The sequence below is a fragment of the Archocentrus centrarchus genome, chromosome 11 (genome assembly GCF_007364275.1).
Source record: "Archocentrus centrarchus isolate MPI-CPG fArcCen1 chromosome 11, fArcCen1, whole genome shotgun sequence".
In the NCBI taxonomy this organism is placed as follows: domain Eukaryota; kingdom Metazoa; phylum Chordata; class Actinopteri; order Cichliformes; family Cichlidae; genus Archocentrus; species Archocentrus centrarchus.
The window spans coordinates 25,353,108-25,369,465 of record NC_044356.1 but is presented as its reverse complement, the minus strand read 5'-3'; the positions used below and the strand labels follow the sequence as shown (position 1 = coordinate 25,369,465).

Here is a 16,358-nt window from a genome sequence, read left to right as displayed (position 1 = left end):
ACAATCGCTGGGCGCAAGAAGGTGGGAGTGTGTTTGCAGGAAGATGACGATGGTGACTTTGGCCGATACTTTTCTTCAGGCCGTTTCAGAATAGTTAAACAACACATGGACTGACCACGGTAGCGCATGGGAATTTATCCTGTTTATCTCCAGAACATCATAACGCAGCAGACACCGCTTCGGTATCTGGTCGGTATATAGAGCCAGCCTTCCGCCTCCATCTCACTCCATCCATTCTAATAGAGCCAATTTGACCTATATTTGAAATGAATTTCGACCAGGTCCTCTCTGCCATTGGAGGCTTTGGCAAATACCAGAAAATTTTGTACGTATGGATATGTTTACCCCAGGTCCTCCTCGCCTTCCACATGCTGGTGAGCATCTTTACCGGAGCCACGCCGCCTTATCAGTGCCGCCAGGGCTCAATAGCAGGGAATCAGTCACTTTATTCATTCACCCTGAACTTCAGCCTCTCCAACTCCTCCTGCTTCCCCTCGGATGTCCTGCTGCAGGGCAACGGCACTGAGCGCGTCCCGTGTGGTCACGGATGGGTCTACAGCAAGGAGACTTTTGAGAGCACCATTGTCACCGAGGTACAGGAAAATGATGTCATCAAAGGTCTGTTCAGTAACATAGTAATAGTAACTTTAGTTAGCAATGAAAACATTGTCCTACAGGAAAATAAGTGGAAATGGAAATAAGGGATTTAAAAAGGTGTCAAAAAAGATTATTACATTATTACTTATAATAACTATTATAATAACTATTAAATACTAACACAGAGAGACAGACAACCATTCACACCTATGGGCAATTTAGAGTCACCAGTTAACCTAACCCCAGTAACTGCATGCCTTTGGACTGTGGGAGGAAGCCAGAGTACCCGAAGAGAACATGCAAACTCCACACAGAAAGGCTCCAGCCAGATGGTGGATTTAAACCCAAGACCTTTTTTGCTGTGAGGCAACAGTGCTAACCACTATGCTCACTCTACTGTGTGTGTGTGTGTGTGTGTGTGTGTGTGTGTGTGTGTGTGTGTGTGTGTGTGTGTGTGCGTGTGTGTGTGTGTGTATTTATTTATTTATTTTAAATTAAAAAGTAATTATATAAATAAGTTAAAGGAGCTCAATAAGGAAAAAACAAACAAACAGCAACAAATAAACATAAAATACAATAAAAGTCAAATAAGTAAAAACTTAAAAGAATCTAATAATGTTAATTAGATTTAGACTTATACCTTTAATGATCTAGAACAGAAATAAACAAACACTATTGTAACTTCAGTATCTGGTCATCTGCGGTACAACACGGCTGCCAGTTTAGATAAATTAGGGCTGAATTAACTGTGTTTCCTGGGAGGTTACAGTGACTCTGCAGCTTTTTTTAAGGGTCCATTTGCACTTGGAACCTTATAACAATGTTTCTGTCCAACTAGCAATCCCAGTTTGATACACACTACAGCTTCAACATTAGCAAAGAGCAACCCAAACACACAAGCAAATGAACTTTCAAAATACACCATATGGACAAAACCACACCTTCCACCTCCAGGAGTTGCTCAGCCAGACACCCATGCCATGAAGCACTTGGTGCACTTTGCAATAAAACCACTTTCACGGGGACTAAAAACACCTGAATTCACAGATTCACCTATTGTGTGTGTGGCATCTGCATAGCCGTCCGTTCATAAATAAAAAATAAACATATGCATGATTCAGCGACTGCACAGAGATTATCTTCTTTTTCCATCTACCAGTGGGACCTGGTGTGCAGCAGAGCTGTATTGAACAGCATTGGCTCATCTGTCTACATGTTTGGCCTGCTGGTGGGATCGGTGGTGTTTGGAGCCATGGCTGACAGGTAGGCTTTCTCATTCAGCCTGCAGCCCTGAACCTCTGACGTTGTACTGAACAAACTGCCAGATCCTCATGCATCAAATCATAGCTGTAAGGGTGGCCACGGCTGGAGGCCTTGGCATGCGGTGGCTGTGTGTAAGTGGAGCAGTTGATTCATTTAATTCAGCACAAATACAATAAAGCTGACTAGACTTAACTGTGTGACACTAAAAATCACCCATACTTTTAATATTCTTCGAGGTGTGTTGGCAGGTGTAGGTGGCTGTCATGCAGTTTTCTTAACTCGCCATGATTTTTTTTCCCAGACACCTTAGAAGCAGCACCTCCTACATTGTGAACCATAGAATCTCTTTGCCCCTATGTTCCACATGAGACTTTGTTTTTGTTTGTTTGCTGTTGTTGTTGTTTTTTTAACCTTTTTCTGTCAAGTGGCACTTTACACTCAAACATTCAAGCTTACTGTATGAGTGAAATCTCCACTTCTGTTTCATTCAGATTTGTTATTAGTTCAAACCTTTAATAATGAGGGCAAACTCTCATTAATGTCTCCTCTCTCTGTCTGCCCAAGGTATGGCCGGCGCCTCGTCCTGCTGCTGTCCCTCGCTCTCCAGACTGTGTTCGGCATCGCTGTAGCTTTTGCACCCAACTTCCCAGTCTATGTGATTCTTCGTTTCATAGTTGGCGCCACAATATCTGGTGTTATCATCAATGCTTTTGTACTTGGTAGTGAACACACACGCACACAAACCCACGTCATGTTACACTATGAGAAACAAATATCTCATCATAATCCTTACCCCTAAAATATCAGGCCCTGTCACAGACAAGTTGCATAAATGAAATGAATTTTTTTGACATGTAGTATTTTCCTATTGATCAGGTGACACTGATTGTATAAAACATTGTTTTTTTTTTTAGCCAAGCCAACTTTATTTATATAGCACTTTAAAAACAGCGGCTGCTGACTAAAGTGCAATAACAATCATCTGTAGTGGATGTTAAGCACAGAATAATGAACAGGCACAACATGTCCTCATATGAGCGTTTCCAAAATGAGCAGGTCACCTACTAATCAGAAGGTTGGCTGCTCTAGTCTCCAGTCTGAATGCCAAATGAAGGTACTCGTCATAAAATGCGCCTGTAAAAACTACCTATGAGGTTGTTTTTTAAAGGAGGACAGGCTCCACAGGCACTTATATAGTTATAAATTCATCCAATTATCCAAATTTTAGAGATCAGCAAAAATTCTGGACAGGTAATGTACATTTCCAGTACCATGTCCCAAAAGTCTATGTTCTAAAAATTTGTTGCTACTTCATGAAATGTGGTCATATTTACTTTCAGTGCACATTAACAGGAAGACGCCGACTTGTTTCCAAACACGTGGTAAGTACTAAATGTAGCGTCCCGGTTGAAAAGATGGTCTCTTTAACTGATGGTTCACGATCCTTTTATTTGAAATGCCTTGCACGTGAACACACCGTAAGAGCTACAAAATATACAGAATAAATATACATTAATAACTCAAACAGTATGTTGCCTTTAACCTTTTCCTTTGCTTTAAATTACAACCTTTTAACATTGTTTTCTATTATTTCCTGCACCATGAAACTAAAACGAGATATGCCATGTTCCAACATTCTATGACTTTACACAACACAACACCGAAGCTTGTAAACCTTAGCATGACTAATTTACATGAGCACCCTCTAGTGGATGCGAACGTAATTGCAACACTTAATAGCAATCTGTATGCTTCGTGAACTATAATTATATATGCATTGACACAACAAAATGCAAATACCAACCTTGTTCCCTCATCAACCAGGTGCTGAGCAACCATTTACAACTTAAAATTATGCCTTAACAATTCTTTTCTCCGTCCTTTACCGTGGAGTGCACCTTCTCTCTGTACACTGGACTTCGCGCTACTGCTGCAGTTTGCGACAATCGATTTACGGCCTTGTCGTTCTGAGCCTTTCAAAATAAAAGCATTAGCGGCGTTACTGCTGCAGCAGAATAACAAACACTCATTAATCAATTTACCATAAAGAAAATATCAGGTCAGTTACACTCCCACCAAATCATTAGAACTTAACTGGTAAACAAATGGAGCGATAATGATTTCCTAATGAAGAAATGACCTGTAACCTTAACTCTATGAAAACACATAGCACATAAGAAAGAACCTTAAACTGTAAATTGTAGTTAAACAGTCTCTAATAGCAGAACCAGTTTCTGCACCGGGCGTTCCACTATGGAAGGTTTACTGGAACACTGTCCTTTCTCCATCTTCCTTTCTCCAAAGCGAATCTTTACCTTCCTTACAAGTCCGTCTTTGTCAGTCACTGTTTCCATTACACGTGCTAGTCTCCATTCATTGCGAGGCAAATCATTCATCTTCTCCATGACAACATCTCCAACCTTCAAATTTCTCCTTGGAGTGTGCCATTTCTGTCTCGTTGCAATGTTGGAGAGATACTCCCTTTTCCAACGTGACCAAAACTGTTCTGATAGGTACTGCACCTGCCGCCATCTTTTCCGTGCATAAATGTCCTCTTTGATGAATTTACCTGGTGGAGGCAAGGCTACCTTTGACTTCATAGTAAGCAGGTGATTTGGGGTCAAAGGCTCGGGGCTGTTTGGGTCACTGAGGTTGTCCACTGTAAGAGGCCTGCTGTTCACAATCGCCATTGCCTCATAAAAGAATGTCCTTAATGATGCGTCATCCATTCTGCCTAATGAAAGTGAAGCTGTTGAGCGCAGAATGTTTCGAACTGTCCTGATTTGCCTTTCCCATACACCTCCTGTATGGCTTGAATGAGGAGTGTGCATTTTGAAGTCACACTGTTTCTCGGCCAGAAATGTGATAATGTGATTAGAGTCCACTTGTTTTAGGGCTTCCTGCATTTCATTTTTTGCTCCAACAAAGTTGCTTCCTTGATCGCACCTTATCTCACTGACTGCTCCTCTTATAGCTATAAAACAGCGGAGCGCATTGATGAAGGCGTCTGTTGTCATGTCGTCCAACATTTCTATGTGGACTGCTCTGCAACAAAGGCATGTAAAAAGAAGTCCATAACGTTTGTGCACTTTGCGAGCTTGTTTGGTTAGAAAGGGACCGAAACAGTCCATTCCACAAAATGTAAATGGTGGGGATGGCTCTAAGCGCTGTCTTGGGAACTCGGACATTTTCTGTTCCTCTGTGCCTCTTCGGAGTCTGCGACATTTTACACATTGGTGTATGAAGTTTGCAACAGCTTTGTTGATGCCTGGAATCCAAATTCCATTTGACCTGATCTCATTGATTGTCAATCCTTTCCCTTGGTGATGCACTTTACTGTGAAAATGAGCTATTATTAGTTGAGTGACATGGTGACCCTTTGGAACTAATATTGGATGTTTCAGTGCGGAGGAGAATGAAGCATCTTGGAGCCTTCCTCCCACCTTAAGGAGTCCATCACTATCAAGAAAAGTGTCCATTTGAAACAGTTTGCTTTTGAGAGGAAGTGCCTTTCCATTCTTGAGCAACTTTATCTCCTCTGCATACTCAGTTGCTTGTACATCCTTTAGAATAACACATTGTGCATTTTGTCTTTCCTGTACTGTACTGTGGCCTGTTGTTTTATCTCTCTTGGCACAGCGAATCAGTCGAGCTATGGCTTGAGTGGCTTTGTGCCATGAGGAAAACTTTGTCAACTTGTCTGATAAACCTTTCTTCTCTGTTTTGAGCGTGTTTAGTGCATGTACCCTTTTAACCTCTGGATCTCCGAGTGGTACGTTCATGTCAATCTCTGCAGCTGGTGAGATTTCTTTGTTCCACAGAAACTGTGGCCCCTTGAACCAGTCTGATGCAATGAGCTCACTTGCACTTGAACCTCTGGAGGCAATATCTGCCGGATTTTGCTCAGATGAAACATATCTCCACTGCTGGGGGGCGCTGTTGAGCCTTATCTTTTGAACTCTATTGGAGACAAATGTGTGAAAACGACGTGCTTCGTTATTGATGTAGCCTAAAACGACCTTAGAGTCCGTCCAGAAATACTCGTCAATCTGTGTCAATCCAAGCTCATCCTTTAACATGGTGCTTGCAGTAATGGAGACAACAGCAGCTGTCAGTTCGAGTCTTGGTATTGTTGTTACCTTAATAGGAGCAACTCTGGTCTTTGCTGTAACTAAAGCACAATGCACTTTATCATCTTTGCTTATATGTCTTAAATATGAGCACTGACCATAACCGCACAAGCTTGCGTCAGAAAAATGATGCAACTCTGTTTTTGCTATTTGGCCAAAGTCTTTAGGAACATAACAGCGTGGTATTGTGATTTTCTCCAAATTCTTTAAGTCAGCTTTCCAGTTATCCCACAGTGGCCTTAGTTCACTGGAAAGGGGATCATCCCAGCTTGTGCCTTGTTTGCATGCCTCTTGAAGCACTCTTTTGCCTGTGAGTATAAAGGGGGAAATTAATCCCAATGGGTCATAAAGAGATGCAACCATAGATAGGATGCCACGCCTTGTAGCAGGTTGGTCGTTGGGAAGAAAGCGAAACCTGAGTGTGTCTGAGTCTATGTGCCAATGAATGCCTAGTGCTCTTTCAAGTTTAGAGTCATTAAATGCCAGGTCACATGCTTGCTGTGGGGAGGCACGTTCTGATGGTGGAATGCTTTCCAACACTGTTTTGTTGTTACTCACAAACTTGTGTAGTCTGAGGCTGCCTGATGCACAGAGTGTCTGAGCCTCCTGAGCTAGCTGAATAGCTTCCTCGATGCTTGCCGTGCTTGTTACACCGTCGTCCACATAAAAATCCTTTATTATGAACTGAGATGCAAGGGGAAACTGTGTCTCATTTTCTTTTGCAAGATGTTTTAATCCATAATTGGCACACCCTGGTGAGGATGTGGCGCCAAAAAGGTGAACCTTCATTCGAAACTCCTGAGGCTCAGTGTCCAGGTTGCCATCTGTCCACCATAAAAATCTTAAATAGTCTCTATCTGCTTCATACACATGAAATTGGTGGAACATTTTTTCAATGTCACACAACAGTGCAACTTGATGCCGTCTGAATCTGATTAAAACACCATTTAGACTGTTCAACAAATCTGGCCCTGACAGCAAGTGATCATTGAGACTGTTACCTTTGTATTTTGCTGAGGCGTCGAAAACTACTCTGAGTTTGTCTGGTTTTTGGGGATGATATATCCCGTGGTGGGGAATATACCACTTTTCTCCTTCCTTTGCTTCACTGTGCACTTCCTCAGCATCACCCTTCTCTGTGACTTCACTCATAAATTTTACATATTGCTCCTTGTACCTTTGGTCTTTCAACAGCTTGTTTTTGAGGCTTTGAAGTCGCACAGTGGCCATTTGCTTATTGTCTGGTAAGTGAGGTCTCTCCTTAAATGGAAGTGGCATTTCATAATGTCCTTCATTGTTTTGTAAATGCCTTCCTTCAATGTATTCAGAAAGAGAATGTCATCCTGAGACACTGATCTGTTATCCTTGGTATCATCCTTAAAGTCAGACTCGAGAACCTTGAGTGCATCAGCTGGGGTCATTAAAGGAAGCTCTTTGACTGTGACTCTGTGACACACAGCAGACATGGTAAAAGAGTCACTGTGGGATGATGTGGGTCCTACAATACTCCAGCCCAGTGCTGTTCGGACTGCATAGGGTTCGTTCTCTCCTCCTAAGATTACCTGCCTTGGAGCTAATGCCTTGGAGCAATTGTAGCCAATTAAAAGCCCAACTTCACATTCTAGTTGTGAAGGAATCTCGTTCACTATTACCTTAAGATGATTCCACTGTCTTGCCGTTTCACAGGAAGGAATGTGGGAGCGATTAACTGGTATACAGTCTTTAGTGTAAGCAGGAGGGAGTTCAATCATTTCTGAGGAGTTGTAGCCTCTCACCTTAAGACCTAAGACACGTTCACTTGGCACAACAGCCTCTTTACCAAGCATTGTAGTGAGCCTTAACCTTATTGGGGTGGACTTAGCCTGGAGATCATTAGACACATCTTGGTCAATGAACACCGTGTCGCTTTGGGTGTCTAAGAGTGCATAAACAAGCCTTTCTTTACCTGGTTGTTGCTCTGAAGAAACCCATACTGGTATGATCATGGAAGTGCTTACACATTGTTCATTGGTTTCTACATTGAGTGACAGGGTAGTTGCAGCCTGTTCTGTGTTGGTCTGAATTGGGTTTGTGGCTGATTTAGCATTGTCGTAGTTGAAGTCATGCAGACAGGTAGGGTGTTTTTTCTTACACATTTCACATTCAAGTCTGTAACGACAGTCCTTTGCACTGTGTCCGGGCTTGAGACAGCCGTAACAAAGCCTTTTCTCTTTTACATATTTCCTTCGTTCCACAAGTGATTTGCCTTTGAACAGGGGGCAGTTGTGAAGTTTGTGTCCGTTGTCTTGACAGAGCATGCATGGTAATTTAATGTTTGACCTTTGTTTTGTGTTTTCTGTCTCTGTTACCACCTGTGTGTGTAGAACACTGGAGGTGAGCCCTTTTCCTTTCTGGTAACTTTTACCGGTGGTTTTGGTGAAGTCTGTAGAGTGGAGAGCCTGAAATGATGTGATTGGATTGCATAAGATCTCTGCTTCAGAAGACATGAACTCAGCAAAGTCCCTTAAACTTGGAAACCTTCCACTTTCTTTCATGCTCTGAGTGGCTTGACGATTCCACCTAGCTGCTGCCCAGTTTGGTAACTTCTGAACAAGCTTTTGGTTCTCCTCACAATCATTGAGAATGTTTAAACCTTCTATGTGGGGCATAGCTTCATGACATGTTTGAATGAAATCAGCAAATGCTCTAAACCCTGTAGAGTCATTCGTTTGTATCTTTGGCCATTTTGCGAGCCTTTCTCTGAACGCCTTCTGTACAACAAATGGATGTCCATACCTTTGGTTGAGGCGTTCCCAAGCATCCTTGTATGCGTCACTGTCGTTTCTGTAGAAGATGCCATCAAGCATTTGTCGAGCTGAACCTCCTATATATTTCTTTAAGTAGTGCAGCTTGTCTGCGGGTGAGATGTTCTTTTTATCAACGAGTGAAATAAATGAAGCTTTCCACTCGATGAACTGTATTGGGTCACCTGTGAACGTGGAGGGCTCTGGCATTGGCAGTCTGTTCATGGCGACACTGTCCTGTAATGCTTGGGCTAAGTAAAGGATGTTTGCTTGTGGACGTGAGTCGGATACAATGTTACTGTTAGTGACTTGAATGGGAGCAGAAACTGTGGGGGCCTTCTGAGCTGCTCTGCTACAGTCAACATGAACACTGCTCTCACTCTTTATCTCCTGATCATAAGTTATCAGTCTAGCTCGTGCAGCCTTTAACTCCCTTTCAGACTTTAGTCTCTCTAACTCACGTTTCTGAGATTCAAGCTCCTTTCTCTGCCTTTCCTCTAAAAGTTGAATCTTTTCCTTTTGTTTTTCTTCTTCTAATAACACCTCATACTCTGCTTCCTTGGCTGCTAATTCAGCGGCAGCCTCTGCTCTCTTTACGGCTACTACTGACCTTGAAGAGTTTGACTTACTGGCAGATGAGGCTTTACTTGAGTGAGTGACCGATGAACTGTAAATGGATTGAGCATAGTCTGGTTCAAGAAGCTCGCGTAGGCGTGTCTTCACTTTGCCGCTGTCATAGTCATCTATGCCTGAGAGTCTTTCATGTGCAACCTTGATAATGTCTTTTGTGACTGCTTCACATGCATCTATAAGTCGCCTTGTGTCACTAGAGGGAGTAATGCTTTCCCTAATTTCTGCATACAGCTTTATGACATTGTCTCTTTCTTTCTCTAAGATGTCCATGAGTGAGGCAATTTCACTGTTTGTTATGTCTCCTTTTAACTGCTCTCGTGTTGTACGTATTTGTTTTTTCCATTGATCATAGACTTTCAGAAGTCGTTTTCCCCTTTTATGGGCCTCCTCCTCCTGATATACTTGCATTTTTTCTGTAGGCCTCCTTTGACGAACGGAGCATGGAGGCTCCTCTTCCTTGTTCACCTGGAGGTCCTCTGTGGACTCTGTTTCCTTTTCAGATATTTCCATGCTGAAGATAGGGCAATACAGTTGACCATCAGATCCCAGAAGACGTTGATTGAAGCCGTGGAGCTGGAACCTTGTAACAGCTTTCGCTGGGACCTCGGTGCTGAGCGCGGGTTGAGCTCTTCTCAGCTTGAGGCGAACTCTCACTCAGCTTGGGTCAAGCTCTTACTGTAGCGTCCCGGTTGAAAAGATGGTCTCTTTAACTGATGGTTCACGATCCTTTTATTTGAAATGCCTTGCACGTGAACACACCGTAAGAGCTACAAAATATACAGAATAAATATACATTAATAACTCAAACAGTATGTTGCCTTTAACCTTTTCCTTTGCTTTAAATTACAACCTTTTAACATTGTTTTCTATTATTTCCTGCACCATGAAACTAAAACGAGATATGCCATGTTCCAACATTCTATGACTTTACACAACACAACACCGAAGCTTGTAAACCTTAGCATGACTAATTTACATGAGCACCCTCTAGTGGATGCGAACGTAATTGCAACACTTAATAGCAATCTGTATGCTTCGTGAACTATAATTATATATGCATTGACACAACAAAATGCAAATACCAACCTTGTTCCCTCATCAACCAGGTGCTGAGCAACCATTTACAACTTAAAATTATGCCTTAACAATTCTTTTCTCCGTCCTTTACCGTGGAGTGCACCTTCTCTCTGTACACTGGACTTCGCGCTACTGCTGCAGTTTGCGACAATCGATTTACGGCCTTGTCGTTCTGAGCCTTTCAAAATAAAAGCATTAGCGGCGTTACTGCTGCAGCAGAATAACAAACACTCATTAATCAATTTACCATAAAGAAAATATCAGGTCAGTTACACTAAACGATTGGTAGTAAGACCAGAAATGGAAAATGTTTGCCTTCAAAGTAAAGGTTGTACCTCAGTGCTACGATCAACACATTTCAAAAAGTGCAACTTTTATGTTGAAGGCAAGTGGCCTCCATTTCCAGTTTGTGTGGCACAAGCTACGGGTGACTGAGGCAACCTGCTCATAACCAAAACAATCTCGAGGAGGTTTTTGCCAACCTGTGTACACATTTTGCCTAGTGACCAGTGGTTGCCAGGGTGTCACTGACAGGCTCTAGGCCTGGGTGACTGGGTTGGCTGCTTTATCAATTGATTTCACAGCAACTGACATCAAGCTCCAGCAACCACTCACCAATACTCAGTTGACCTTCATCACTGGTGGTTGCCAGATTTCCGTGGACTTGCCTGTGCGACTGGAGCCCGATTCACTAAACCTTGTCACACATCCAAAGGGCAGACAGCTTAATGTCACATGATTAGCAGTCATGTCATTAGTGGTGACGCAACTCAAAACCTCAATAGACTACCAACGCACTACCATGCCCGATATTTAAGAGCTTGTCTGGCTGGTCCAATGTCTGTACAACCCCATACAGTCATTTTTGTACTGATTAAGCAAACAGTAGAAAGTTGGGGGCTTCATATTTGCCCAACATAAATGACAATAGTATCAAACTTCTAACCTACTGCTGAGTGTACTGGGGAAGACGTTTTATCAAAATAAAATCTCACAGTTTGGAGAAATGTTCTTTGTATTGGATAACAAGAAAGGAACATATTTATAGTAGACATGAATACAATCAGCTCATTTTCATCAGACATGCAATACAGTGGTTGAATGATGTTTTTGCAAACCCTTTCCTCTTCCTTAACCACTGAACCTCCACCTCAGGCATGTTTAGTACCCATGATTCCTCTCCTCTCCTCTCCTCTCCTCTCCTCTCCTCTCCTCTCCTCTCCTCGCATTGTTCTTTGTTCTAAAGGTACTGAGTGGACATGCACCAAGAGACGAATGCTGGCTGGTATCATCACAGACTTTGCCTATGGCCTGGGTTATATGCTGCTAGCAGGAGTAGCATATCTTATAAGAGACTGGAGAAAATTGCAAGTAGCTATATCAGCCCCGGGCTTCCTGCTTAGCTTCTATATATGGTGAGAAATTCTACTGCCATCTGAATATTAAACTAAATAAATTGATAATACATTCATATATGAATGAATGCCCTTTTTTCTATTTCTTGCATGTTTCACCCCTCATTTTCTTTTCTTCCTTCTCTCCATTGCCCTGTTTGATGTCTCGATCGCATATCAGGGTGCTTCCCCATTCAGCCAGATGGTTGTTGGCCAACGACAGGAGAGAGGAGGCCATTGCGCTCCTCCGCAAGGCTGCACTCGTTAATGGTCGGGTCTTACCTCCCACCATAGAGGTGTGTCTCTCAGCATCACGATCAGATGGTTAAAACTAATGTTTCTGACAGCGCTATGCTGATTTATTTTATTTATTTATTTTACAGTTACTTTTCTTGGAACTTTTTGCTATTTTCTCCAAACTGTTAATGCAAACTTCTCTCACAAAATCTCAGACTACTCCTGCAACAAACACATCAAAATGTCTGCGCACAAAAGTGTGTTTTCAGATCATACACCAGCTGGTGAAAATAACAACTCTACTGCACATTCATTACACTCTACATTAAACCAAAGGAAAACAGTGTTCAGGGCATGTTTACTCCTTTCATCCTCACGTAGCCTCGCGCAGTTCGACAAAGAAAATCCAAAAAACAATCATAGCGCACGGTTGGCTTCATATCAGCAGTGTGATATATCTGCATACAGTAAACATGATGAGCTCAGAAAAGTTTATTTTGTTTTGCATAATTTTTTAACGTAGCGTTTAATGGATGCTGCTATTTTGGCTGTGTGTGGGATCTGGAACGCTGCAGTAGATTTTCTTTGTGGACAGGCTGCTGCTGATTCAGAGATTTACTGCTCCTTGTGGATTTGGCCAAATGCATTCAACAAGATCTAAGTAGTTGTTACATGAGCCATCATGACTGCTTAAAGCCAGGGTGGCTAAGAGTGGACTCTGGCTGATGAAACTTAATAGCATCATCAGCTGACAACTGCTACCCTTTTTCTAACCTAACAGTGAGCATTAAGACCGCAGTCTTTCCCTGCACCGTTACTGTTAACTGCACCACAATGCTGCAAACTGACCAGTTTAACTGCAGTGAAATGTCTAGTATTTTCATACAGCTTTTGAATGCACAAAATGATTATAATGAAATCTGTTGTTCAAGATGTTTTTTTTTTTTAAAAAAGAAACATACCTCTGTTCGCTATTTCTTAAAATCTCATAAAAGTCTGAAAATCTTAGGTTGTAGGGGATCAAATACTTATTTCACTCAATGACACGCAAATCAGTTTCTTTTTACTGGATATTTCCTTGCTGCTCTGTCTCTCTCCATTAAAATGAAACTACCATAAAAATAGACACTATTCATCTCTTTGGAAGTGAGCAGACTTACAAAGTCAGCAGGGGATTAAATAATTATTCCCCCCCCACTGTATGTTCGAGGTTTCTGAATCACATGTCGTGTCCACATCAGGTTGAGAAGTGTGAGGTTGAAGGTGAAGGGAAGAGGAGTCATTCGGCTGCTGATCTCGTACGCACGCCTCAGATGAGGAAAAGATCACTGATCCTGTTTTATGTTTGGTACGACTGCTTTGTCATTTCATCCTCATTTTAAGTAGAGACAAATTCTCCGTAGCTTTTTACCACCCTCTCTCTTTCTCCTCCCGTTTCCCTTTTAAAATCACAGGTTTGTGAATGTGCTGGTCTATTATGGCCTCTCACTGGGTGTGTCCAGGTTGGGGACAGACCTCTACCTGACCCAGTTTGTGTTCGGGTTGGTTGAGATCCCAGCTCGTTCTCTGGTCCTCTTCGTGCTGCCCCTTAGCCGCCGACTCTCCCAAAGTGGCTTCCTGGCGGTTGGAGGCCTCGCCTGTCTCCTCATGCTTGCGGTCCCTGCAGGTAGGATGGAAACTGTATATTTGTACAACTTTGAACTTTGGTGGTTTTCTTCCTCAAATAACTGATGTTTAAATTTATTTGATTACTTGCATGATTTCCCTCCTTCTGTCTGCAGATCATCCCAATGTCCTGAGTGGTCTCGCCCTGGTAGGGAAGTTTGGTATAGCAGCGTCCTTTGCTGTGATCTATGTCTACAGTGCTGAGATATTCCCCACAGTGCTGCGGTGAGACTTCTCTTTTAATCATCAAACAATTATCTCAATGATGCATTCCTGACACGGCTTCTTTTTCCTATCTGTGCCAAAAGGCAAACAGGAATAGGTGTATCCAGCATGTTTGCAAGGATGGGCGGTGTGCTGGCACCCATAATCAACATGCTGCATAACCACAGCCCGGCCACACCCCTCGCCATTTTTGGTATCTCTCCACTACTGGGAGCTGTCCTAGCCCTGGCCCTTCCTGAAACTGCAGACAGACCTCTTCCAGACACAGTGGAGGATGCAGAGAACTGGGACAACAGGTATTAAAAAACTGCTTGCTTGTGAGCAAAATAAAACAAAGAACTTTATTAAGTTTTATTAAGCTCTTTGAACAGCAAACTACATCAAATTTGTCCTGCTTGTTCCCACATAAACCTTCTTTACAAATAGGTGTGTCTGTCTTTTATTCTTCCTCTCCTGCAGGTTACCTCCAACCAAGGAAAATTCAGAGATGTGTGAAGATGTTAGCCAATCAGGAGGCAGCATAGAGAAGCAGGAGTTACGTAATTTAGCGAGGCACACCTAATGCACCTTTTTTACAGCCTCAGCTGTACACCAGATATACTACTTCTCACAAATTCCTCTATGCGGTTACATGTTGAGAGTCTGATTCTGAACAGAACACATTTCAAATGGCAAAAAAAAAAAAAAAAAGCAGCACACCGAGGCCAAAAATCAGCCAAATAGTCAGGAAAACCTGTGTTTTACAGTCTTGTGCATCCCTCAAAAGTTTCCATCTTTTACTCCAGGTTTGAATGTGGGTAGGAAGAATAAGTAGTTTCCATTAGGACTTTGCATATTTGTATATTTTCATAAATACATAAGAGCAGTCATACATCACTGCCCTACCACCAGAACACCTCTTTTTGGGTGCAAACAATCCCTATGTGCTGGCTCCCAATTTGAAAAGTTGGTGACACTATGCCTAAAAGTTGCTGAATTCTGTTCTGTAACATTAATTATGTGTGTGATTTAAATGTCAAATTCAAAAAGTAAAAAGTCAAAGTAGTGAATTCTGCTGGTTTAACAGACCAACATCTTGAAAAGCCAGAGAAATTCTAATTCATTCTTAGGCTGTAACTAAGCTAACTAACATGATGAGCTGGTGAGAACAGTTACCAAGTAAAGCGACTTCCTCTCCCTGCTTCTATGACACTCATTAATTCATTGAAAAAGTAGGTTTTCACAGGACTGACTAGAGTCCTGTGAAACCCTGCGCACTCTATGATTCAACAACTTGTAGAACCACCTGTGATGACTTGTGTAGCTGCCTAATTGTTTCCTGTATGACTTTATCAGTTTTTACCAGGGCCAAAATTGCTCATTGTGGAGCAATGTTGGCCCACTCTTCTTTACAACATTGCTTCAGTTCTTTAAGGTTCGTAGGCATTCGTTTATGCAGCTATCGTAACCCTTTAATAGCGGGCAATTGCCACTGATACACCTGTTACCTGCCCATACTTTCCGTGATCAGCTGGTTATCACTGAGCGTATCACCGCTGAGATGTCTGATCAATCACTTTGAATTATTACCCGGCCGTTTGTCCTACTGGAAAAATTCAAATGGTTTCTGAAATCTGAGAAATCACACCCAACATAGGGTTATTAAGGTAATTCAAAAGTGCTGCTGCGAATGGCGGTACTTTTTAAGTGGTAAATAAAGGGTTAAGGTCCCGCCACAGGATTTCAATCAGGTTGGGGACTGGGCCATTGCAACACCTCGATTCTTTTCTTTTTCAACCATTCTGTTGTAGATTTGCTGCCATGCTTGGGATCATTGTCCTGTTGCACGACCCAATTTGGGCCAAGCTTTAGCTGTTGGACAGATGGCCTCACATTTGACTCTAGAATACTTTGGTACACAGAGAAGTTCATGGTTGACTCACTGACTGCAAGGTGCCCAAATCCTGTGGCTGCACAACTAACCCACATCATCACCCCTCCACCACCGTGCTTGACAGTTGGAATGAGGTGTTTGTGTTGATATGCTGCGTTTGTTTTTTTTGCCAGAAGACATTGTTCCAGAAGTCTTGTGGTTTGTTCAGATGCAGATTTGCAAACTTAAGCCATGCTGGCTTTCTTCTGCTAAACTCTTCCAAACAAACCACACTTGTTCAGTTTTTGTCTGATTGTACTGTCATGAACTTTAACATTTAACACGCTAACTGAGGCCTGCAGAGTCTGAGATGTAGTTCTTGGGTTTTTTTGCAGTTTCTCTGAGCACTGCATGTTCTGACCTTGGAGGGAATTTGCTGGCATGTCCACTCCTGCTGGAATGTGTTAATACACATCTGAATGCTCCAGAACAGCAAACGTCT

General features: G+C 42.4%; 1 protein-coding gene across 1 annotated transcript; it reads left to right on the top strand.

Moving 5' to 3' along the window:
- The first annotated feature begins 266 nt into the window (after window positions 1-266).
- Window positions 267-15,393, top strand: LOC115788283 (solute carrier family 22 member 13). Its single transcript, XM_030741254.1, has 10 exons — window positions 267-593; window positions 1,757-1,860; window positions 2,425-2,579; window positions 11,730-11,898; window positions 12,059-12,173; window positions 13,356-13,462; window positions 13,569-13,780; window positions 13,896-14,004; window positions 14,088-14,300; window positions 14,464-15,393. The coding sequence occupies exons 1-10, from the start codon at window positions 267-269 to the stop codon at window positions 14,564-14,566; spliced, it is 1,614 nt and encodes a 537-aa protein (XP_030597114.1). The 3' UTR covers window positions 14,567-15,393.
- The last annotated feature ends 965 nt before the right edge of the window (window positions 15,394-16,358 follow it).

Coding starts and splice junctions, on each gene's coding strand:
- LOC115788283 (XM_030741254.1), top strand. CDS start 267: ATGAATTTCGACCAGGTCCTCTCTGCCATTGGAGGCTTTGGCAAATAC. Junction 12,174..13,355: donor TCTTACCTCCCACCATAGAG/GTGTGTCTCTCA, acceptor TGTCCACATCAG/GTTGAGAAGTGTGAGGTTGA. Junction 13,781..13,895: donor CATGCTTGCGGTCCCTGCAG/GTAGGATGGAAA, acceptor TTCTGTCTGCAG/ATCATCCCAATGTCCTGAGT.